The 24,420-nt window shown below is 40.5% G+C and overlaps 1 protein-coding gene across 1 annotated transcript in view; it reads left to right on the top strand.

Moving 5' to 3' along the window:
• Nucleotides 1-24,420, top strand: part of LOC128643912 (RNA-binding protein 26) — a gene marked incomplete at both ends in the record, with an annotated part of 61,805 nt that overhangs the window by 2,975 nt on the left and 34,410 nt on the right. The window contains 4 exons of the mRNA XM_053696682.1: nucleotides 9,051-9,210; nucleotides 9,935-10,102; nucleotides 22,878-23,009; nucleotides 24,003-24,074. Of these exons, the coding sequence (XP_053552657.1) occupies nucleotides 9,051-9,210; nucleotides 9,935-10,102; nucleotides 22,878-23,009; nucleotides 24,003-24,074 (532 nt within the window). The remainder of the gene's footprint in view (nucleotides 1-9,050; nucleotides 9,211-9,934; nucleotides 10,103-22,877; nucleotides 23,010-24,002; nucleotides 24,075-24,420) is intronic.

A 24,420-nucleotide genomic window follows, 5' to 3' on the forward strand; every position in this document is an offset into this window, starting at 1 on the left:
TCCGGATGTGGCGTCATTTTTGGCGCCAAAAGCATTTAGGCGCCAAATAATGTGGGCGTCTTATTTGGCGCCAAAAAATATGGGCGTCGCTTTTGTCTCCACATTATTTCAGTCTCATTTTTCATTTGCTTCTGGTTGCTAGAAGCTTGATGTTTGGCATTTTTTTTCCCATTCCTGAAACTGTCTTATAAGGAATTTGATCTATTTTGCTTTATATGTTGTTTTTTCTCTTACATATTGCAAGATGTCTCACGTTGCATCTGAGCCAGAAGATACTACAGGAAAACCTCTGCCTGCTGGATCTACCAAAGCTAAGTGTATCTGCTGTAAACTTTTGGTAGCTATTCCTCCAGCTGTTGTTTGTATTAAATGTCATGACAAACTTGTTAATGCAGATAATATTTCCTTTAGTGATGTACCATTGCCTGTTGCAGTTCCCTCAACATCTAAGGTGCAGAATGTTCCTGATAACATAAGAGATTTTGTTTCTGAATCCATAAAGAAGGCTTTGTCTGTTATTTCTCCTTCTAGTAAACGTAAAAAGTCTTTTAAATCTTCTCTCTCTACAGATGAATTTTTAAATGAACACCATCATTCTGATTCTTTGGACTCTTCTGGTTCAGAGGATTCTGTGTCAGAGATTGATGCTGATAAATCTTCATATTTATTTAAGATAGAATTTATTCGCTCTTTACTTAAAGAAGTACTAATTGCTTTAGAAATAGAGGATTCTAGTCCTCTTGATACTAATTCTATACGTTTGGATAAGGTTTTTAAAGCTCCTGCGGTTATTCCAGAAGTCTTTCCTGTTCCTAATGCTATTTCTGCAGTAATTGCTAAGGAATGGGATAGATTGGGTAATTCATTTACTCCTTCTAAACGTTTTAAGCAATTATATCCTGTTCCGCCTGACAGATTAGAATTTTGGGACAAAATCCCTAAAGTTGATGGGGCTATTTCTACCCTTGCTAAACGTACTACCATTCCTACATCAGATGGTACCTCGTTTAAGGATCCTTTAGATAGAAAAATTGAATCTTTTCTAAGAAAAGCTTATCTATGTTCAGGTAATCTTCTTAGACCTGCTATATCATTGGCTGATGTTGCTGCAGCTTCAACTTTTTGGTTGGAAACTCTAGCGCAACAAGTAACAAATCGTGATTCTCATGATATTATTATTCTTCTCCAGCATGCTAATAATTTCATCTGTGATGCCATTTTTGATATTATTAGAGTTGATGTTAGATTTATGTCTCTGGCTATCTTAGCCAGAAGAGCTTTATGGCTTAAGACTTGGAATGCTGATATGGCTTCTAAATCAACTCTACTTTCCATTTCTTTCCAGGGAAATAAATTATTTGGTTCTCAGTTGGATTCTATTATTTCAACTGTTACTGGTGGGAAAGGAACTTTTTTACCACAGGATAAAAAGTCTAAAGGTAAAAACAGGGCTAACAATCGTTTTCGTTCCTTTCGTTTCAACAAAGAACAAAAGCCTGATCCTTCGTCCTCAGGAGCAGTTTCAGTTTGGAAACCATCTCCAGTCTGGAATAAATCCAAGCCTGCTAGAAAGGCAAAGCCTGCTTCTAAGTTCACATGAAGGTACGGCCCTCATTCCAGTTCAGCTGGTAGGGGGCAGGTTACGTTTTTTCAAAGAAATTTGGATCAGTTCTGTTCACAATCTTTGGATTCAGAACATTGTTTCAGAAGGGTACAGAATTGGTTTCAAGATGAGACCTCCTGCAAAGAGATTTTTTCTTTCCCATGTCCCAGTAAATCCAGTGAAAGCTCAAGCATTTCTGAATTGTGTTTCAGATCTAGAGTTGGCTGGAGTAATTATGCCAGTTCCAGTTCCGGAACAGGGGATGGGGTTTTATTCAAATCTCTTCATTGTACCAAAGAAGGAGAATTCCTTCAGACCAGTTCTGGATCTAAAATTATTGAATCGTTATGTAAGGATACCAACGTTCAAGATGGTAACTGTAAGGACTATATTGCCTTTTGTTCAGCAAGGGAATTATATGTCCACAATAGATTTACAGGATGCATATCTGCATATTCCGATTCATACAGATCATTATCAGTTCCTGAGATTCTCTTTTCTAGACAAGCATTACCAATTTGTGGCTCTACCGTTTGGCCTTGCTACAGCTCCAAGAATTTTCACTAAGATTCTCGGTGCCCTTCTGTCTGTAATCAGAGAACAGGGTATTGTGGTATTTCCTTATTTGGACGATATCTTGGTACTTGCTCCGTCTTTACATTTAGCAGAGTCTCATACGAATCGACTTGTGTTGTTTCTTCAAGATCATGGTTGGAGGATCAATTTACCAAAAAGTTCTTTGATTCCTCAAACAAGGGTAACCTTTCTGGGTTTCCAGATAGATTCAGTGTCCATGACTTTGTCTTTAACAGACAAGAGACGTCTAAAATTGATTACAGCCTGTCGAAACCTTCAGTCTCAATCATTCCCTTCGGTAGCCTTATGCATGGAAATTCTAGGTCTTATGACTGCTGCATCGGACGCGATCCCCTTTGCTCGTTTTCACATGCGACCTCTTCAGCTCTGTATGCTGAACCAATGGTGCAGGGATTACACGAAGATATATCAATTAATATCTTTAAAACCGATTGTTCGGCACTCTCTGACGTGGTGGACAGATCACCATCGTTTAATTCAGGGGGCTTCTTTTGTTCTTCCGACCTGGACTGTAATTTCAACAGATGCAAGTCTCACAGGTTGGGGAGCTGTGTGGGGATCTCTGACGGCACAAGGAGTTTGGGAATCTCAGGAGGTGAGATTACCGATCAATATCTTGGAACTCCGTGCAGTTTTCAGAGCTCTTCAGTTTTGGCCTCTTCTGAAGAGAGAATCGTTCATTTGTTTTCAGACAGACAATGTCACAACTGTGGCATACATCAATCATCAAGGAGGGACTCACAGTCCTCTGGCTATGAAAGAAGTATCTCGAATTTTGGTTTGGGCGGAATCCAGCTCCTGTCTAATCTCTGCGGTTCATATCCCAGGTGTAGACAATTGGGAAGCGGATTATCTCAGTCGCCAAACGTTGCATCCGGGCGAATGGTCTCTTCACCCAGAGGTATTTCTTCAGATTGTTCAAATGTGGGGGCTCCCAGAGATAGATCTGATGGCCTCTCATCTAAACAAGAAACTTCCCAGGTATCTGTCCAGATCCCGGGATCCTCAGGCGGAGGCAGTGGATGCATTATCACTTCCTTGGAAGTATCATCCTGCCTATATCTTTCCGCCTCTAGTTCTTCTTCCAAGAGTAATCTCCAAGATTCTGAGGGAATGCTCGTTTGTTCTGCTAATAGCTCCGGCATGGCCTCACAGGTTTTGGTATGCGGATCTTGTCCGGATGGCATCTTGCCAACCATGGACTCTTCCGTTAAGACCAGACCTTCTGTCTCAAGGTCCTTTTTTCCATCCGGATCTGAAATCCTTAAATTTAAAGGTATGGAGATTGAACGCTTGATTCTTGGTCATAGAGGTTTCTCTGACTCCGTGATTAATACTATGTTACAGGCTCGTAAATCTGTATCTCGAGAGATATATTATAGAGTCTGGAAGACTTATATTTCTTGGTGTCTTTCTCATCATTTTTCTTGGCATTCTTTTAGAATACCGAGAATTTTACAGTTTCTTCAGGATGGTTTAGATAAGGGTTTGTCCGCGAGTTCTTTGAAAGGACAAATCTCCGCTCTTTCTGTTCTTTTTCACAGAAAGATTGCTATTCTTCCTGATATTCATTGTTTTGTACAAGCTTTGGTTCGTATAAAACCTGTTATTAAGTCAATTTCTCCTCCATGGAGTTTGAATTTGGTTTTGGGAGCTCTTCAAGCTCCTCCGTTTGAACTTATGCATTCATTGGACATTAAATTACTTTCTTGGAAAGTTTTGTTCCTTTTGGCCATCTCTTCTGCTAGAAGAGTTTCTGAATTATCTGCTCTTTCGTGTGAGTCTCCTTTTCTGATTTTTCATCAGGATAAGGCGGTGTTGCGAACTTCTTTTGAATTTTTACCTAAAGTTGTGAATTCCAACAACATTAGTAGAGAAATTGTGGTTCCTTCATTATGTCCTAATCCTAAGAATTCTAAGGAGAAATCATTGCATTCTTTGGATGTTGTTAGAGCTTTGAAATATTATGTTGAAGCTACGAAATCTTTCCGTAAGACTTCTAGTTTATTTGTTATCTTTTCCGGTTCTAGGAAAGGCCAGAAAGCTTCTGCCATTTCTTTGGCATCTTGGTTGAAATCTTTAATTCATCTTGCCTATGTTGAGTCGGGTAAAATTCCGCCTCAAAGAATTACAGCTCATTCTACTAGGTCAGTTTCTACTTCCTGGGCGTTTAGGAATGAAGCTTCGGTTGACCAGATCTGCAAAGCAGCAACTTGGTCCTCTTTGCATACTTTTACTAAATTCTACCATTTTGATGTATTTTCTTCTTCTGAAGCAGTTTTTGGTAGAAAAGTTCTTCAGGCAGCGGTTTCAGTTTGAATCTTCTGCTTATGTTTTTTGTTAAACTTTATTTTGGGTGTGGATTATTTTCAGCAGGAATTGGCTGTCTTTATTTTATCCCTCCCTCTCTAGTGACTCTTGTGTGGAAAGATCCACATCTTGGGTAGTCATTATCCCATACGTCACTAGCTCATGGACTCTTGTTAATTACATGAAAGAAAACATAATTTATGTAAGAACTTACCTGATAAATTCATTTCTTTCATATTAACAAGAGTCCATGAGGCCCACCCTTTTTTGTGGTGGTTATGATTTTTTTGTATAAAGCACAATTATTTCAATTCCTTATTTTATATGCTTCGCACTTTTTTTCTTATCACCCCACTTCTTGGCTATTCGTTAAACTGATTTGTGGGTGTGGTGAGGGGTGTATTTATAGGCATTTTAAGGTTTGGGAAACTTTGCCCCTCCTGGTAGGAATGTATATCCCATACGTCACTAGCTCATGGACTCTTGTTAATATGAAAGAAATGAATTTATCAGGTAAGTTCTTACATAAATTATGTTTTTCGTTCCTTTAGTTCTGATAAAAGCCCTGCGTCGGAGGCCTCCGCTAAGCCAGAGCAAACCAAGAGTTTTTGGAAGCCTGCTCAGTCCTGGAATAGAGCCAAACAGAGCAAGAAGCCTGCCGAGACTAAGTTTGCCTGAAGGGGCAGCCCCCGGTCCTATTTTGGATCGTGTAGGGGGCAGACTGTCATTGTTTCAGTGGCTTGGTTCAGGGACGTGCAGGATCCTTGGGTCCTGGAGGTCATAGCTCAGGGTTACAAGATAGGTTTCAAATCTCATCCACAAAGGGCCAGATTCATCCTCTCAAACTGTCTTCAAGACTAGGAAAGAGGGAAGCCTTTCTGGAGTGCATAAGGTATTTGTCCTCCTTTGGAGTCATTGTCCCAGTGACTATCAAACATTTTCGTGGTCCCAAAGAAGGAGGGATCTTTCAGTCCAGTTCTGGACCTAAAGTGCTGAACAAATGTCTAAATGTCCCCTCGTCAAGATGTAGACCATAAGCTCCATCCTTCCCTTAATTCAGGAAGGGCAGTTTATGACTACTATAGATCTGAAGGAGGTGTTCCTTCATCTGCAATCCACAGGGAACACTTCCAGATCCTCAGGTTTGCATTCCTGGTCCAGCACTTTCAGTTTATTGCACTTCCGTTTGATCCAGCTACTGCTGTAAGAATTTTTTTGAGGGTTCTAAGGGCTCTTCTAGCAGTCGCCAGAAGGCTGTAGCAGTAGCTCCCTACTTGGACGATATTCTGGTACAAACACCATCGTTTCGTCTGGTGGAAGATCAATCGTAATCTCTCCTCTGTTTTTTTTTTTTATCCCTCGGAGGGAAGATAAATAGAGAAAGGAGTTAACTTATTCCAAGCACCAGGGTAGAATTCCTGGACACGATAATAGATTGCATAGACATGAGAATATTTCTAACAGTAACAGACCAGAAAAGTTGCAAGATAGCTTTAACATGTTTTGCCCTCCAGACCTCCTTAAAGGGACAGTCTACCATAGAACTGTTATTGTTTTAAAAGATAGATAATCCCTTTATTACCCATTCCCCAGTTTTGCATAACCAACACTGTTATATTAATATACTTTTTACCTCTGTGATTACCTTGTATCTAGGAACCTTCTTCCAGCCCCCTGATCACATGACTGTGACTGTTTATTATCTATTGTCTTGCATTTAGCATTGTTTTGTGCTAGATCTTAAGTAACCCCCTGTGCCTGAACACAGTGTTATCTATATGGCCCATATACGTACTTTCTGTCTCTTTGTGTTGAAAAGAGATTTAAAAAGCATGTGATAAGAGGCAGCCCTCAAAGGCTTAAAATTAGCATATGAGCCTACCTATGTTTAGTTTAAACTAAGAATACCAAGAGAAAAAAGCTAATTTGATGATAAAAGTAAATTGGAAAGTTGATTAAAATTAAAAGTCCTATCTGAATAATGAAAGTTTAATTTATACTAGACTGTCCCTTTAAGGCCATATGTGGCTCAGTGTATGGGGGTGATTGGTCTCATGGTGTTCAGAAGGCCGTTGTGACTGTGCATGCTGAGGCAGTGGAACGGCGATCATTTGGATATGTCAACAGATTTCTCTGGACAACCGGTCGAGAGAATCGCTCTCTTGGTGACTGTCCGGATCACCTGTCCCGAGGGACATCCTTTTTAAGACCATCCTGAGTGACTGTGACTACGGACGCAAGTTTGTCAGGATGGGGAGCTGTTTGGGGCACCAAGAAGGCGCATGACCTGTGGACGCAAGAGGAGAGCTCCCTCCCGTTCAACATTCTAGTCTTTCGGCAATATTCAGTGCTCTGAAGCCTTGGCTCCTACTGGGTTTGTCCCAATGTATCTGATTCCAATCAGGCAATATAACCTCGGTGGCCTACATCAACCATCAGGGGGGAATGAGAAGCTCCCTAGCAAGGAGGAAAGTATCTCGGATTCTGGAGTGGCGGAGACCCACAACTGTTCGCTGTCAGCCATCGAAATTCCGGGTGTGGAGATCTGGGAAGCGGATTTTCTCTGCAGACAATCCTTTCATCCGGGGGAATGGTCTCTCCATCCCGAAGTGTTTGCGGAGATATGCAACAGGTGTGGGAACGCCGGAGATAAATCTCATGGCGTCCCGTCTTATTTCCAAGCTACCCAGATATGGTTCGAGGTCCAGGGATCCTCGTGCGGAGCTAATAGATGTATTAACGGTGCCTTGGAGGTTCATTCTAATTTCTTTTTTCCTGCCATTACCACTCCTTCCTTGAGTGTTGGCTCGAATCATACAGGAGCAGGCGTCAGTGATCTGATTGCTCCATTGTGGTTGTGTAGGATATGATTCGCAGATCTAGTGGGGATGTCATCCTCTCCTCCTTGGAGGTTACCTTGTCGCAGGGATCTGCTGGAACAAGGCCCCTTCATCAAAATCTAGATTCTCTGAGGCTCACTGCGTGGAGATTGAACGCTTAGTCTTAGCCAAGAGAAGGTTTTCTGAGAGGGTTATTGATACTCTCATTCAAGCTCGTAATCTGATTACTCGTCACATCTATCATAAGGTGTGGAAGACCTACTTATTCTGGTGTAAAGAGCGTGGTTTGTCCTGGCACAAAGTAAAGGTTGTCGGGATTCTTTCTTTTCTCCAGGAGGGACTGAAGAAGGGGGCGCCTCAGCTAGTTCCTTGAAGGGACAGATCTCGGCCCTGTCTGTTTTACTGCACTAGAGGCTCGCTGAGATTCCGGATGTTCAATCTTTTAAGGTTCTGTCTAGGATCAGGCCAGTGTTTAAATCTAATGCACCTCTTGTTCTTAAGGTTTTGCAACGGGCTCCATTTGAGCCTATGCATGAGGTTGCTGCCTTGCAATGCGACCCACCTCATCTGGTGGTCCATGCTGATAAAGCTGTTCTACGAACTAAGCTAGTATTTCTTCCTTGGATTGTGTCAAATCGCAACATCAATCAAGAAATTGTGGTTCCTTCCTTATGTCCTAATCCTTCTTAATCAAAGGAACGTTAAGATGCAAAATCTGGATGTGGTTCATGCCTTGACGTTCTATCTTCAGGCTACAAAGGAATTTAGACAAACTCTTCTCTGTTTATCTATTCTGGAAAGCGTAGGGGTCTGTTTGACCTTCTTCTCTTTTTGGTTGAGGAGTATCATCCGCTTAGCATATGAGCAGCGGGACTTAAACCTCCTCAGAGGATTACGTCTCATTCTACGAGAGCAGTGGCTTCCTCTTGGGCCTTCAAAAATGAGGCCTCTATGGATCAGATTTGTAAGGAGACTACCTGGTCCTCCTTACATACTTTTTCCAAATTTTACAAGTTTGATGGTTTTGCTTCTGTTGAAGCAGCCTTCGGGGGAAAGGTTTTGCAGGCTGTGGTGCCCTCAGATTAGGGGCCACCTTTCTTTTTACCCTCCCGTTAGCATTCATTGTCCTCTGTAGCTTGGCTATTGTTTCCCACAAGTAATGAATGCAGCTGTGGACTCTCCCTGTATTAAGAAGGAAAATATAAATTGTGACTTACCAGATAATTTCCTTTCCTTCGATACAGGAAGAGTCCACAGCTCCCGCCAATGTGTTCCGATGGGCGGCCCTAAATTTATTTTGTTTTCTTCTGGCACCTTTTTCACCCTGATATTTCTCCTACTGTTTTCTTGTTCTGGGGGGGAGGTATTTAAGCCTTTGGCTGTGGTGTCTTTGCCTCCTCCTGGTGGCCAGGTTCTGTATTTCCCACAAGTAATGAATGCAGCTGTGGACTCTCCCTGTATCGAAGGAAAGGAAATTATCTGGTAAGTCGCAATTTGTTGTTTACCTAAAAACGTTTGTGTGTGTGTATGTAAATATCATTATAGTTTACTATTAAGGGAAACAATTGCAATGTTGGTAGTCCTGGACTAGCAGAAATTTCCAACTTTGTGTGTAATGTGCGTTTATATATTTACAGTGTATGTCTTTGTTTGCTGGTAAAATGTATTTGTTCATTGGACTCTTACTTTATGGTTTGCAGATCATCTTTCAACAGAGCGAACAATCCTGGTTTCCAGAAAAAAGTTCCGTTTACAAATGAAAACACTAAACTTGAGTTAAGAAGAATACCTCCGGAATTAAATAACATCAGCAAACTAAATGAGCATTTCAGTAAATTTGGTACCTTGGTTAACTTGCAGGTAATATCTCACTTTGTGTCTATTTTAGAGGTTGACGCTGGAAGTATGAAACTTAGAAACAAATATACATTTTAGAAACTGGTTTAGTTAGTTGTAAGGGTTTATCAAGTCTGTCTTAAGATTGTTGTGTTTATTATTTTGTGCACTTCTTTTTCATGAAAGCCAAATGGTATTTATTTTGATGCATTTTCCTGCTCAGGTTTTATTATAATTATTACTCAATGTGAAGATTTATTAAATACATATTCTAATGCAAAAATGGTACTGATAAATTATTGACTGGAGCTCACAATGTGTTTAACCCCTGTAAGGAGGTTAAATACGCAAGTTAAGCCCTGCTTGAGAGCCGCAAGACCTGTATCTTCAAGCAGTGATTGGCAGGTTCATGCGACTGCTTTTCTTAGTTGGCTGACTGGGTGTTTCCTGTTCATGACCTTCAATGCTTCCCAAGCGAGAATTTACCTTTTTGTGTTTATCCCTTTTGCATGAGTTAAAAGCATAGTAAACTTGTCACTGATGCAAAAATTACATTCACAAATTACATGTTCTAATTCATTACAGCATTAGAATGCCCCTTTAAGTAAAATAAAAAATATTGTACAGCTTTTTTAAGCCGGAACTATTATACAAAAGTGTAAACACAATGCTTGCTCTACCTTCTCTTCTGCACTGAAGATAAGTATGTTTAACATCATATATGTACTGACTGAATATTAATGTACAGGTTGCTTATGCTGGTGATCCAGAAGGTGCACTTATCCAGTTTGCAACGCACGCGGAAGCTAAAAAAGCAATATCTAGTACTGAAGCTGTTCTAAATAATCGTTTTATCAAGATGTATTGGCATCGTGCTGGTTCATCTCTTCACACACAGGCACCACAATCTCCAAAGGTAATTTTTTTTTTTCCTACAAAAAGTTAAAGGCTTCTGTAGTTATTTCTTCTTAATATGAGTATGACTATTTTGTTTTCACACTGAAATAAGCCATATTTGCTGTAATAAAATGGAAACTATATCCCTTTGTTCCTTCCTTCCTTTTTCCTTTTAAATAGATTTTGTTTGCTGTCTTAGAAATATTCTAACACTTATATTAAAGGGACAATAAACACTAAATAAATGCTAGATACAATGATGCATTCAAAGAAAAGATTAGTCTGAGAATAACATGTAGATGTATTTTTTAGTTTCATTAGCTGTTTAAAAAGACAAAAGGTTTTAGTGTCTATAAAACAATGGCAGCTGTCATGTTGTTGTAACTTAGGCTACCTTCTCTGTTGTGGCCAATTAGCAACAGTTATAAATAGGTCACTAGAGTTTGCAACCAAAGGCTGTGTAAAATAAGTGTTCTCCATGTCCATTTCTATCAGGACCTGAAAAGTTCAGAATGAAATTACAGAAAAATATATAAATAAATAAATATATATATATATATATATATATATATATATATATATATATATATATATATATATATATATATATATATATATATATATATATATATATATATATATATATATATATATATATATATATATATAATGTGCGTTCAATGTCCCTTTAAAAAGGTTTTGTAATAAATGTTTTAAATGTTTGACCATATTTAATTAAATACTAAAGTCGACTGAATTGTTAAAGGGACAGTCAAGTCCAAAAAAAATCATGATTCAGATAGGGCATGTCATTTTAAACAACTTTTCAATTTACTTTCATCAGCAATTTTGCTTTGTTCTCATGGTATTCTTAGTTGAAAGCTAAACCTAGGAGTTTCATATGCTAATTTCTTAGACCTTGAAGGCCGCCTCTAATCTAAATGCATTTTGACAGTTTTTCACCACTAGAGGGTGTTATTTCATGTGTTTCATATAGCTATCTTTAAAAAAAATAAAGGTTACAGGAATATATCTATTAATACCCCACTATAGCCAATAATATAAGTAAATAATTAGGGCTCATGTGTGGGGGGTGCTCACTGTCCGTAATCAATGTAAGTAAAACAACAAAAAGAGAAAAGGTGGACAGCAGAGGAGCACTCAAAGAAAATAAGGGAGCAATATAACTATTGGGGGCAGGGGGAAGGGAACCCTATCAGGGAAATGGATAAAACGTAGCTTTTAATGAAAATGTATTAATATAGTGTAAAGTGCACTGTGTGCATTAATACTTAGATTAAAAACTGAAGGATATAGTGAGCCAGCAACCACGTAGCAAAATAATAACTTGTCAAATAATGTAACTGAAGAGACTGCAAAATACCCGGACACCCACAAGCTAAACACCGGTAAATAATTAACTTAAAAGAGAGAGGTATACCCTCACAACAAATTACTCTTATTACGGTGCAAGCTCAAAGGCAGCCAAAAAGTACAATTAAGTCTAAGACAGAAGCGGCTATTAGTCGCTCATATAGAGCTTAAACAAATTAACTGGACTCAGAGACCACGCCTGATGTACATTTCGCCGACACACGGCTTTCTCAAAGGCTGAGAAAAGCCGTGGTTGCTGGCTCACTATATCCTTAAGTATTTAATCTAAGTATTAATGCACACAGTACACTTTACACTATAGTAATTAATTTTCTTTCATGTAAATGGCAAGAGTCCATGAGCTAGTGATGTATGGGATATACATTCCTACCAGGAGGGGCAAATTTTCCCAAACCTCAAAATGCCTATAAATACACCTCCCACCACACCCACAATTCAGTTTTACAAACTTTGCCTCCTATGGAGGTGGTGTAGTAAGTTTGTGCTTGATTTTTATGTTTTCTTCTATGATAAGCGCTTCTAAGCATTCTGAAGCCCAATTACTCTGAGTACAGTGGGACGTCAGTGGGACGTGAAGAGAGTATTGCCTGTTGATTTTTTTTTTGGTTTCCCTCATGGCAAATCTTTTCAAGAGTTCTCTGTAATCGGTCGTAGGGATTCATCTCCTACCTCCCTTTTCAGATCGACGATATACTCTACCATTACCTCTGCTGATAGTTTTCAGTACTGGTTTGGCTGTCTGCTATATGTGAATGGGTATCTTCGGTAAGTATGTATCATTATTTAATACACTATCAGCTGTCTTTGGCGCTTTATGTATTAATATAAAGTTTTAAATATATGTATTTACTTATATTTGCCATGAGTCAGGTCTAGGTGTATTTCCCTTTGCAGTCTAACAGTTTCAGTATGAGAATGATATTTTAGGAAGTTATTTTTTAAAATTTTCTTACCTGGGGTTTAGTCTTTTTTTTTTTTTTTTTTCTTTCTTTTCCAATTTGACTTGTTTTTTCCTTAAATTTTTGCAGGTAAATCTAGGCTCGCGAGGGCTCAAAGTTTCTTCATTTCCTGCGTCTTTATTGACGTTTTTTTGTTTGGCGCAAAGTCGCGCTTGTTATGACGTGTATCAGACAGGAGAGAGAGTTGGTTATTCTACTAGCTCTTGCGTGGCTTTGCAGGATCTGGTATGCAGACCTGGAGTAATGGCTTCCTCTCCCTCCTTGGTGACTGACTCTGAAGAAGATCCTTTGAATCAGGGTTCCATCTTTCGTTTTATTTTTGTTTCTCTAAAGCTGACTGCTTAGATTTTGATCGCTTAGTTGGTCTAAGCGTGGTTTTTCTGACTTGGTCTTTGAGAACATGTCAGGCTTTTTTGCCAGTTACTGGAAAGTTTTCCATAAGATTTAGCGGTGCAATCCATGGGTTTCTCTTGGAGTAGGGTAAGGATTCCTGGGAGTTGTCTTTCTCCAGGAAGGCTTGGATAAGGGTTTTTTGGTTAGTACCCTCAGGAGTCAGATCTCTGCCCTATCCATTCCCCCATCTCAGACGTGCCAGATGTCCAATCCTAATGTTATATAAAAATCTCATGCTGTTTACTGAGCGAGTTCTTAGAAATTGAAACTTCTTCTTTCTCTTGTTAAGTGTATCCAGTCCACGGATCATTCATTACTTGTGGGATATTCTCCTTCCCAACAGGAAGTTGCAAGAGGATCACCCACAGCAGAGCTGCTATATAGCTCCTCCCCTCACTGCCATATCCAGTCATTCTCTTGCAACTCTCAACTAACATGGAGGTCGTAAGAGGACTGTGGTGTTTTATACTTAGTTTATTTCTTCAATCAAAAGTTTATTTTTAGATGGTACCGGAGTGTACTGTTTATCTCAGGCAGTATTTAGAAGAAGAATCTGCCTGCGTTTTCTATAATCTTAGCAGAAGTAACTAAGATCCTTTGCTGTTCTCACATATTCTGAGGAGTGAGGTAACTTCGGAGGGGGAATAGCGTGCAGGTTTTCCTGTAATAAGGTATGTGCAGTTAAAATATTTTTCTAGGGATGGAATTTGCTAGAAAATGCTGCTGATACCGAAGTAATGTAAGTAAAGCCTTAAATGCAGTGATAGCGACTGGTATCAGGCTTATTAATAGAGATACATACTCTTATAAAAGTGTAATATAAAACGTTTGCTGGCATGTTTAATTGTTTTTCTCCAACATAGGTGTGTCCGGTCCACGGCGTCATCCTTACTTGTGGGATATTCTCCTCCCCAACAGGAAATGGCAAAGAGCCCAGCAAAGCTGGTCACATGATCCCTCCTAGGCTCCGCCTACCCCAGTCATTCTCTTTGCCGTTGTACAGGCAACATCTCCACGGAGATGGCTTAGAGTTTTTTAGTGTTTAACTGTAGTTTTTATTATTCAATCAAGAGTTTGTTATTTTAAAATAGTGCTGGTATGTACTATTTACTCTGAAACAGAAAAGAGATGAAGATTTCTGTTTGTATGAGGAAAATGATTTTAGCAACCGTTACTAAAATCCATGGCTGTTCCACACAGGACTGTTGAGAGGAATTAACTTCAGTTGGGGGAACAGTGAGCAGTCTCTTGCTGCTTGAGGTATGACACATTCTAACAAGACGATGTAATGCTGGAAGCTGTCATTTTCCCTATGGGATCAGGTAAGCCATGTTTATTAAGATAGTAAATAAGGGCTTCACAAGGGCTTATTAAGACTGTAGACTTTTTCTGGGCTAAATCGATTCATATATTACACATTTTTAGCCTTGAGGAATCATTTAATCTGGGTATTTTGATAAGATTATATCGGCAGGCACTGTTTTAGACACCTTATTCTTTAGGGGCTTTCCCAAATCATAGGCAGAGCCTCATTTTCGCGCCGGTGTTGCGCACTTGTTTTTGAGAGGCATGACATGCAGTCGCATGTGTGAGGAGCTCTGATACATAGAAAAGACTTTCTGAAGGCGTCATTTGGTATCGTATTCCCCTTTGGGCTTGGTTGGGTCTCAGCAAAGCAGATACCAGGGACTGTAAGGGTTAAAGCTTCCAAATTTGGTGTGCAATACTTTTAAGGCTTTAAGACACTGTGGTGAAATTTTGGTGAATTTTGAACAATTCCTTCATATTTTTTCGCAATTGCAGTAATAAAGTGTGTTCAGTTTAAAATTTAAAGTGACAGTAACGGTTTTATTTTAAAACGTTTTTTGTACTTTGTTATCAAGTTTATGCCTGTTTAACATGTCTGAACTACCAGATAGACTGTGTTCTGAATGTGGGGAAGCCAGAGTTCCTTCTCATTTAAATAAATGTGATTTATGTGACAATGACAATGATGCCCAAGATGATTCCTCAAGTGAGGGGAGTAAGCATGGTACTGCATCATTCCCTCCTTCGTCTACACGAGTCTTGCCCACTCAGGAGGCCCCTAGTACATCTAGCGCGCCAATACTCCTTACTATGCAACAATTAACGGCTGTAATGGATAATTCTATCAAAAACATTTTAGCCAAAATGCCCACTTATCAGCGTAAGCGCGACTGCTCTGTTTTAGATACTGAAGAGCATGACGACGCTGATGATAATGGTTCTGAAAGGCCCCTACACCAGTCTGATGGGGCCAGGGAGGTTTTGTCTGAGGGAGAAATTTCAGATTCAGGGAAAATTTCTCAACAAGCTGAACCCGATGTGATTACATTTAAATTTAAGTTGGAACATCTCCGCGCTCTGCTTAAGGAGGTATTATCCACTCTGGATGATTGTGAGAATTTGGTCATCCCAGAGAAACTATGTAAAATGGACAAGTTCCTAGAGGTCCCGGGGCTCCCAGAAGCTTTTCCTATACCCAAGCGGGTGGCGGACATTGTAAATAAAGAATGGGAAAGGCCCGGTATACCTTTCGTCCCTCCCCCCATATTTAAAAAATTGTTTCCTATGGTCGACCCCAGAAAGGACTTATGGCAGACAGTCCCCAAGGTCGAGGGAGCGGTTTCCACTTTAAACAAACGCACCACTATACCCATAGAAGATAGTTGTGCTTTCAAAGATCCTATGGATAAAAAATTAGAAGGTTTACTTAAAAAGATGTTTGTTCAGCAGGGTTACCTTCTACAACCAATTTCATGCATTGTCCCTGTCACTACAGCCGCGTGTTTCTGGTTCGATGAGCTAGTAAAGGCGGTCGATAGTGATTCTCCTCCTTATGAGGAGATTATGGACAGAATCAGTGCTCTCAAATTGGCTAATTCTTTCACCCTAGACGCCACTTTGCAATTGGCTAGGTTAGCGGCTAAGAATTCTGGGTTTGCTATTGTGGCGCGCAGAGCGCTTTGGTTGAAATCTTGGTCAGCTGATGCGTCTTCCAAGAACAAACTACTTAACATTCCTTTCAAGGGGAAAACGCTGTTTGGCCCTGACTTGAAAGAGATTATCTCTGATATCACTGGGGTTAAGGGCCACGCCCTTCCTCAGGATCGGCCTTTCAAGGCCAAAAATAAACCTAATTTTCGTCCCTTTCGTAGAAATGGACCAGCCCAAAGTGCTACGTCCTCTAAGCAAGAGGGTAATACTTCTCAAGCCAAGCAAGCTTGGAGACCAATGCAAGGCTGGAACAAGGGAAAGCAGGCCAAGAAACCTGCCACTGCTACCAAGACAGCATGAAATGTTGGCCCCCGATCCGGGACCGGATCTGGTGGGGGGCAGACTCTCTCTCTTCGCTCAGGCTTGGGCAAGAGATGTTCTGGATCCTTGGGCACTAGAAATAGTCTCCCAAGGTTATCTTCTGGAATTCAAGGGGCTTCCCCCAAGGGGGAGGTTCCACAGGTCTCAGTTGTCTTCAGACCACATAAAAAGACAGGCATTCTTACATTGTGTAGAAGACCTGTTAAAAATGGGAGTGATTCATCCTGTTCCATTAGGAGAACAAGGGATGGGGTTCTACTCCAATCTGTTCATAGTTCCCAAAAAAGAGGGAACGTTCAGACCAATCTTAGATCTCAAGATCTTAAACAAGTTTCTCAAGGTTCCATCGTTCAAAATGGAAACCATTCGAACAATTCTTCCTTCCATCCAGGAAGGTCAATTCATGACCACGGTGGATTTAAAGGATGCGTATCTACATATTCCTATCCACAAGGAACATCATCGGTTCCTAAGGTTCGCATTCCTGGACAAGCATTACCAGTTCGTGGCGCTTCCTTTCGGATTAGCCACTGCTCCAAGGATTTTCACAAAGGTACTAGGGTCCCTTCTAGCGGTGCTAAGACCAAGGGGCATTGCTGTAGTACCTTACTTGGACGACATTCTGATTCAAGCGTCGTCCCTTCCTCAAGCAAAGGCTCACACGGACATCGTCCTGGCCTTTCTCAGATCTCACGGATGGAAAGTGAACGTGGAAAAGAGTTCTCTATCTCCGTCGACAAGGGTTCCCTTCTTGGGAACAATAATAGACTCCTTAGAAATGAGGATTTTTCTGACAGAGGCCAGAAAAACAAAACTTCTAAACTCTTGTCGGATACTTCATTCCGTTCCTCTTCCTTCCATAGCGCAGTGCATGGAAGTGATAGGTTTGATGGTAGCGGCAATGGACATAGTTCCTTTTGCGCGCATTCATCTAAGACCATTACAACTGTGCATGCTCAGTCAGTGGAATGGGGACTATACAGACTTGTCTCCGAAGATACAAGTAAATCAGAGGACCAGAGACTCACTCCGTTGGTGGCTGTCCCTGGACAACCTGTCACAAGGGATGACCTTCCGCAGACCAGAGTGGGTCATTGTCACGACCGACGCCAGTCTGATGGGCTGGGGCGCGGTCTGGGGATCCCTGAAAGCTCAGGGTCTTTGGTCTCGGGAAGAATCTCTTCTACCGATAAATATTCTGGAACTGAGAGCGATATTCAAGGCTCTCAAGGCTTGGCCTCAGCTAGCGAGGGCCAAGTTCATACGGTTTCAATCAGACAACATGACGACTGTTGCGTACATCAACCATCAGGGGGGAACAAGGAGTTCCCTGGCGATGGAAGAAGTGACCAAAATCATTCAATGGGCGGAGACTCACTCCTGCCACCTGTCTGCAATCCACATCCCAGGAGTGGAAAATTGGGAAGCGGATTTTCTGAGTCGTCAGACATTGCATCCGGGGGAGTGGGAACTCCATCCGGAAATCTTTGCCCAAATCACTCAACTGTGGGGCATTCCAGACATGGATCTGATGGCCTCTCGTCAGAACTTCAAAGTTCCTTGCTACGGGTCCAGATCCAGGGATCCCAAGGCGACTCTAGTAGATGCACTAGTAGCACCTTGGACCTTCAAACTAGCTTATGTATTCCCGCCGTTTCCTCTGATCCCCAGGCTGGTAGCCAGGATCAATCAGGAGAGGGCGTCGGTGATCTTGATAGCTCCTGCGTGGCCACGCAGGACTTGGTATGCAGATCTGGTGAATATGTCATCGGCTCCACCATGGAAGCTACCTTTGAGACGAGACCTTCTTGTTCAAGGTCCGTTCGAACATCCGAATCTGGTCTCACTCTAGCTGACTGCTTGGAGATTGAACGCTTGATCTTATCGAAGCGAGGGTTCTCAGATTCTGTTATTGATACTCTTGTTCAGGCCAGAAAGCCTGTAACTAGAAAAATTTACCACAAAATTTGGAAAAAATATATCTGTTGGTGTGAATCTAAAGGATTCCCTTGGGACAAGGTTAAGATTCCTAAGATTCTATCCTTCCTTCAAGAAGGATTGGAAAAAGGATTATCTGCAAGTTCCTTGAAGGGACAGATTTCTGCCTTGTCTGTGTTACTTCACAAAAAGCTGGCAGCTGTGCCAGATGTTCAAGCCTTTGTTCAGGCTCTGGTTAGAATCAAGCCTGTTTACAAACCTTTGACTCCTCCTTGGAGTCTCAACTTAGTTCTTTCAGTTCTTCAGGGGGTTCCGTTTGAACCCTTACATTCCGTTGATATTAAGTTATTATCTTGGAAAGTTTTGTTTTTGGTTGCAATTTCTTCTGCTAGAAGAGTTTCAGAATTATCTGCTCTGCAGTGTTCTCCTCCTTATCTGGTGTTCCATGCAGATAAGGTGGTTTTACGTACTAAACCTGGTTTTCTTCCAAAAGTTGTTTCTAACAAAAACATTAACCAGGAGATTATCGTACCTTCTCTGTGTCCGAAACCAGTTTCGAAGAAGGAACGTTTGTTGCACAATTTGGATGTTGTTCGCGCTCTAAAATTCTATTTAGATGCTACAAAGGATTTTAGGCAAACATCTTCCTTGTTTGTTGTTTATTCCGGTAAAAGGAGAGGTCAAAAAGCAACTTCTACCTCTCTCTCTTTTTGGATTAAAAGCATCATCAGATTGGCTTACGAGACTGCCGGACGGCAGCCTCCCGAAAGAATCACAGCTCATTCCACTAGGGCTGTGGCTTCCACATGGGCCTTCAAGAACGAGGCTTCTGTTGATCAGATATGTAGGGCAGCGACTTGGTCTTCACTGCACACTTTTACCAAATTTTACAAGTTTGATACTTTTGCTTCTTCTGAGGCTATTTTTGGGAGAAAGGTTTTGCAAGCCGTGGTGCCTTCCATCTAGGTGACCTGATTTGCTCCCTCCCATCATCCGTGTCCTAAAGCTTTGGTATTGGTTCCCACAAGTAAGGATGACGCCGTGGACCGGACACACCTATGTTGGAGAAAACAGAATTTATGTTTACCTGATAAATTACTTTCTCCAACGGTGTGTCCGGTCCACGGCCCGCCCTGGTTTTTTAATCAGGTCTGATAATTTATTTTCTTTAACTACAGTCACCACGGTATCATATGGTTTCTCCTATGCAAATATTCCTCCTTAACGTCGGTCGAATGACTGGGGTAGGCGGAGCCTAGGAGGGATCATGTGACCAGCTTTGCTGGGCTCTTTGCCATTTCCTGTTGGGGAGGAGAATATCCCACAAGTAAGGATGACGCCGTGGACCGGACACACCGTTGGAGAAAGTAATTTATCAGGTAAACATAAATTCTGTTTTTATATATGTTTGGTGATAAAACTTATTGGGGCCTAGTTTTTTCCACATGGCTGGCTTGAATTTTGCCTAGAAACAGTTCCCTGAGGCTTCCCACTTTTGTAATATGAGTGGGAGGGGCCTATTTTAGCGTTTTTTTGCACAGCAAAAATTACGGACACAGGCATCCAGCTTCTTCCTGCATGATCCAGGACTTCTCTGAAGGGCTCAAAAGGCTTCAAAAGTCGTATTGAGGGAGGTAAAAAGCCACAGTAGAGCTGTGGCAGTTGGTGTGACTGTTTAAAAAACGTTTTTGTCATTTGTTATTCCGTTTTTGGTATTAAGGGGTTAATCATCCATTTGCAAGTGGGTGCAATGCTTTAACTTATTACATACACTGAAAAATTTTTGTTAGTGTAACTGCATTTTTTCACTGTTATTTCAAAATTTGGGAAAATTTGTGCAGTAACGTTTTTTTATATTGCTTGTAAACTTGTTTTAAAGTGTTTTCCAAGCTTGCTAGTCTCATTGCTAGTCTGTTTAAACATGTCTGACACAGAGGAACCTACTTGTTCATTATGTTTGAAAGCCATGGTGGAGCCCCATAGGAGAATGTGTACTAAATGTATTGATTTCACCTTAAACAGTAAAGATCAGTCTTTATCTATAAAAGAATTATCACCAGAGGGTTCTGTCGAGGGGGAAGTTATGCCGACTAACTCTCCCCACGTGTCAGACCCTTCTCCTCCCGCTCAGGGGACGCACGCTAATATGGCGCCAATTACATCAGGGACGCCCATAGCGATTACCTTGCAGGACATGGCTGCAATCATGAATAATACTCTGTCAAAGGTATTATCTAGATTGCCTGAATTAAGAGGCAAGCGCGATAGCTCTGGGGTTAGGAGAGATACAGAGCGCGCAAATGCTGTTAGAGCCATGTCTGATACTGCGTCACAGTATGCAGAACATGAGGACGGAGAGCTTCAGTCTGTGGGTGACATCTCTGACTCGGGGAAACCTGATTCAGAGATTTCTAATTTTAAGTTTAAGCTTGAGAACCTCTGTGTATTGCTTGGGGAGGTATTAGCTGCTCTGAATGACTGTAACACAGTTGCAATTCCAGAGAAATTGTGTAGGCTGGATAGATACTATGCGGTGCCGGTGTGTACTGATGTTTTTCCTATACCTAAAAGGCTTACAGAAATTATTAGTAAGGAGTGGGATAGACCCGGTGTGCCCTTTTCCCCACCTCCTATATTTAGAAAAATATCTTTATTTGTGTGAATCCAAGAGTTACTCATGGAGTAAGGTTAGGATTCTTAGGATATTGTCCTTTCTCCAAGAGGGTTTGGACAAAGGCTTATCAGCTAGTTCTTTAAAAGGACAGATCTCTGCTCTGTCTATTCTTTTGCACAAGCGTCTGGCAGAATTTCCAGACGTCCAGGCATTTTGTCAGGCTTTGGTTAGGATTAAGCCTGTGTTTAAAACTGTTGCTCCCCCGTGGAGCTTAAACTTGGTTCTTAAAGTTCTTCAGGGAGTTCCGTTTGAACCCCTCCATTCCATTGATATTAAACTTTTATCTTGGAAAGTTCTGTTTTTGATGGCTATTTCCTCGGCTCGAAGAGTCTCGGAGTTATCTGCCTTACATTGTGATTCTCCTTATCTGATTTTTCATTCAGACAAGGTAGTTCTGCGTAGCAAACCTGGGTTTTTACCTAAGGTGGTTTCTAACAAGAATATCAATCAAGAGATTGTTGTTCCATCATTGTGTCCTAATCCTTCTTCAAAGAAGGAAAGTCTTTTGCATAATCTGGACGTAGTCCGTGCCTTGAAGTTTTACTTACAGGCTACTAAAGATTTTCATCAAACATCTGCCCTGTTTGTCGTTTACTGTGGACAGAGGAGAGGTCAAAAAGCTTCGGCAACCTCTCTCTCCTTTTGGCTTCGGATCATAATACGCTTAGCCTATGAGACTGCTGAACAGCAGCCCCCTGAAAGGATTACAGCTCATTCTACTAGAGCTGTGGCTTCCACCTGGGCCTTTAAAAATGAGGCCTCTGTTGAACAGATTTGCAAGGCTGCGACTTGGTCTTCGCTTCACACCTTTTCAAAATTTTACAAATTTGACACTTTTGCTTCTTCGGAGGCTGTGTTTGGGAGAGAGGTTCTACAGGCAGTGGTTCCTTCTGTTTAAGTTCCTGCCTTGTCCCTCCCATCATCCGTGTACTTTAGCTTTGGTATTCGTATCCCACAAGTAATGGATGATCCGTGGACTGGATACACTTAACAAGAGAAAACATAATTTATGCTTACCTGATAAATTTATTTCTCTTGTAGTGTATCCAGTCCACGGCCTGCCCTGTCCTTTTAAGGCAGGTCTAAATTTTAATTAAACTACAGTCACCACTGCACCCGATGGTTTCTCCTTTCTCGTCTTGTTTCGGTCAAATGACTGGATATGGCAGTGAGGGGAGGAGCTATATAGCAGCTCTGCTGTGGGTGATCCTCTTGCAACTTCCTGTTGGGAAGGAGAATATCCCACAAGTAATGGATGATCCGTGGACTGGATACACTACAAGAGAAATAAATTTATCAGGTAAGCATAAATTATGTTTTTGTGTGAAGGACATAAAGGAACGAATACAAAAAGTGTTAGTTTGTACTATTTACAATACGAACAAAAGAGCTAGGCAGTGCCAAAGTAAGATCACTATCTCACAAGAAGTATAAGGAAATTGTCAACTAAATCCAGTTGAGATCTCAGTCAGAAGGACCTAACATAAAACCAGTTACTCACTTAAAAACTGTCCTTATTTGTGTCTAGAATATTATGAAACATCTGAACTGCATAATTTTCATACTGGTAGTATCAAACTTAAAAAGGAATCAACCGTACTATGAACCAGCATGGATAAGGAAGTTGCATAATTTAACACCATAGAGTAGATTTAGCAAAATTAAGAGCAAACTGGTTATCCAGACACACATTGTTAGGAGCCACATAGAAGTGTCTGTATATAAATAAATGTTTAAATTTCCAGGAAATGTTTCCACTCCACATAAATATTTGTGAGATACAAAGCAAGATCAGAGCATTTTTTAGACACTTAAAAAAGTAATACTGTTTAATGCAATCTATTCATTAAAAACAAGAGCAATCAAGTCATGTTAGTTTTATTAAAAACGTATAGGTCATAATAGTGTAATTGTATGGCTTTTCCTGTCTGGTTAAGCTTCCTTCCCTGCGGCTTCATGTTCTGGTTTGAAATGTGTTGTGAATATCACAGGGTTGGGGAGTTTTACTTTGTGGGAGTAGTGCTACTCTTGGAGTTTTCATGCTTTAGTATCTTTACAAGGTTATTGTAATTAAATTCTTCTTGTTTGATATACAGGTTGGTCAGCTTACAGCTCAGCCACCAAATGTATCTCTTATAAAACAATCTGTAAAAGAACGTCTTGGTCCAGTACCCTCAAGTAACATTGAACCAGCAGAGGCCCAAAGTGCTAACACAGAAAAATTGCAGGTATGTTATACTTTCCTATTTTTGTTTTACTACTTTTTGTTTTCTAGCTTTTGTGGGAGTGTTTTTGTAACAATATATAGTTTTTGCTTTTTTTTTTTTTTTTTTTTTTTAATTAACATTGTGCTGATTTTCAGACTCCTAACCAAGCCCCAAATGATCAGGTGTAGACCCAAGTCTACCAATTCCTGCTGCTATTGTTTGTGTAATCTGTCTTTTCATATGCAGGGTGGGGGCTGCGCCTGCTCTTTCTGCGGTCCAAGCCTAACCTCATCAACAGTGCTAAACTGAGAGCTTGTAAGCAAGTTTTCCAATGTTTTAAACTGATTTTTTAGATCGGTATCTGTGCATATTCTCCTTTATAGTAGTGTCTATTACATGCATTTATATGAAAATTGGTGTACACCGTCCTTTTTAAATGTGATCATCTTAAAGCTCAAAAACAGCTCATCAGCAAAAGGATTTATTAGTTGGTATTGAAAGTAGAGGAAAACTGTAAAAAATAAAATCCGTACTTTTTCAGATGTTTCAAGGAAAATTAAGCCCAATTATTTTCATGATTCAGCTAGATCATGTTATTGTAAACAACTTTCTAATTTACTTCTATTATCTAATTTGCTTCATTCTCATGTTTTTCTAAGTTCTCTTGTTTTCTTTGTTGAAAAGCAAGTACGTAAGTTTAGGAGCCTTACCATTTTTGGAGCACTGTATGGCAGCAGTTTTAAAAAAATGTTACCCATTTGCACGGGCACTAGATGGCAGCACTATTTTCTTCAACAAAGAATATCATGGGAACAAAGCAAATTTGATAATAGAAGTAAATTGGAAACTTTTTAAAAATGGTGTGCTCTGTCTGAATCACAAAATGTATTTTTGTTTCATATCCCTCGTAGTATTTGTATTTAATCATGTGTCTTTTCCGAATTTCTATGGTTTAGACTGCATTTTTTGTTAAATTATCTGAAATTCAATCTGTGTATTTTTTTTTTTTTGTAGAATGTGACCAAAGTATCCATAAAAGAGAGATTGGGATATATCACACAACACAATGCTACAGCAACTGAAAAGGTTAGGATTATTCAATTCTGTGTTAATTTAACGCCTTAACCAAATACGACGTGTATACTGTATATACGTTATGAGCCCATCATGTACCGCATGATGTGTGTGTGTGTATATATATATATATTCTATCTATCGCCGCTTCAGGAACCTCCAGCAGTCTCAACTGTAAAGTGACAGGAGGGAGCCGTGTGGGTGGCACATAGGGAGAGGGAGGGAGTGGGCGAGGCCCTACACTGCAGAAATAAAGTTTGAAAGGGAGGGTATGGATGCTACACAACAGAAAATAAAATAAATTAGGGTTGTGGGTTCCTACAATCGCAGGAATGATGGGGCTGCATGTGTTTGTGGG

The sequence above is a fragment of the Bombina bombina genome, unplaced genomic scaffold, assembly GCF_027579735.1.
Source record: "Bombina bombina isolate aBomBom1 unplaced genomic scaffold, aBomBom1.pri scaffold_1285, whole genome shotgun sequence".
Taxonomy (NCBI): Eukaryota; Metazoa; Chordata; class Amphibia; order Anura; family Bombinatoridae; genus Bombina; species Bombina bombina.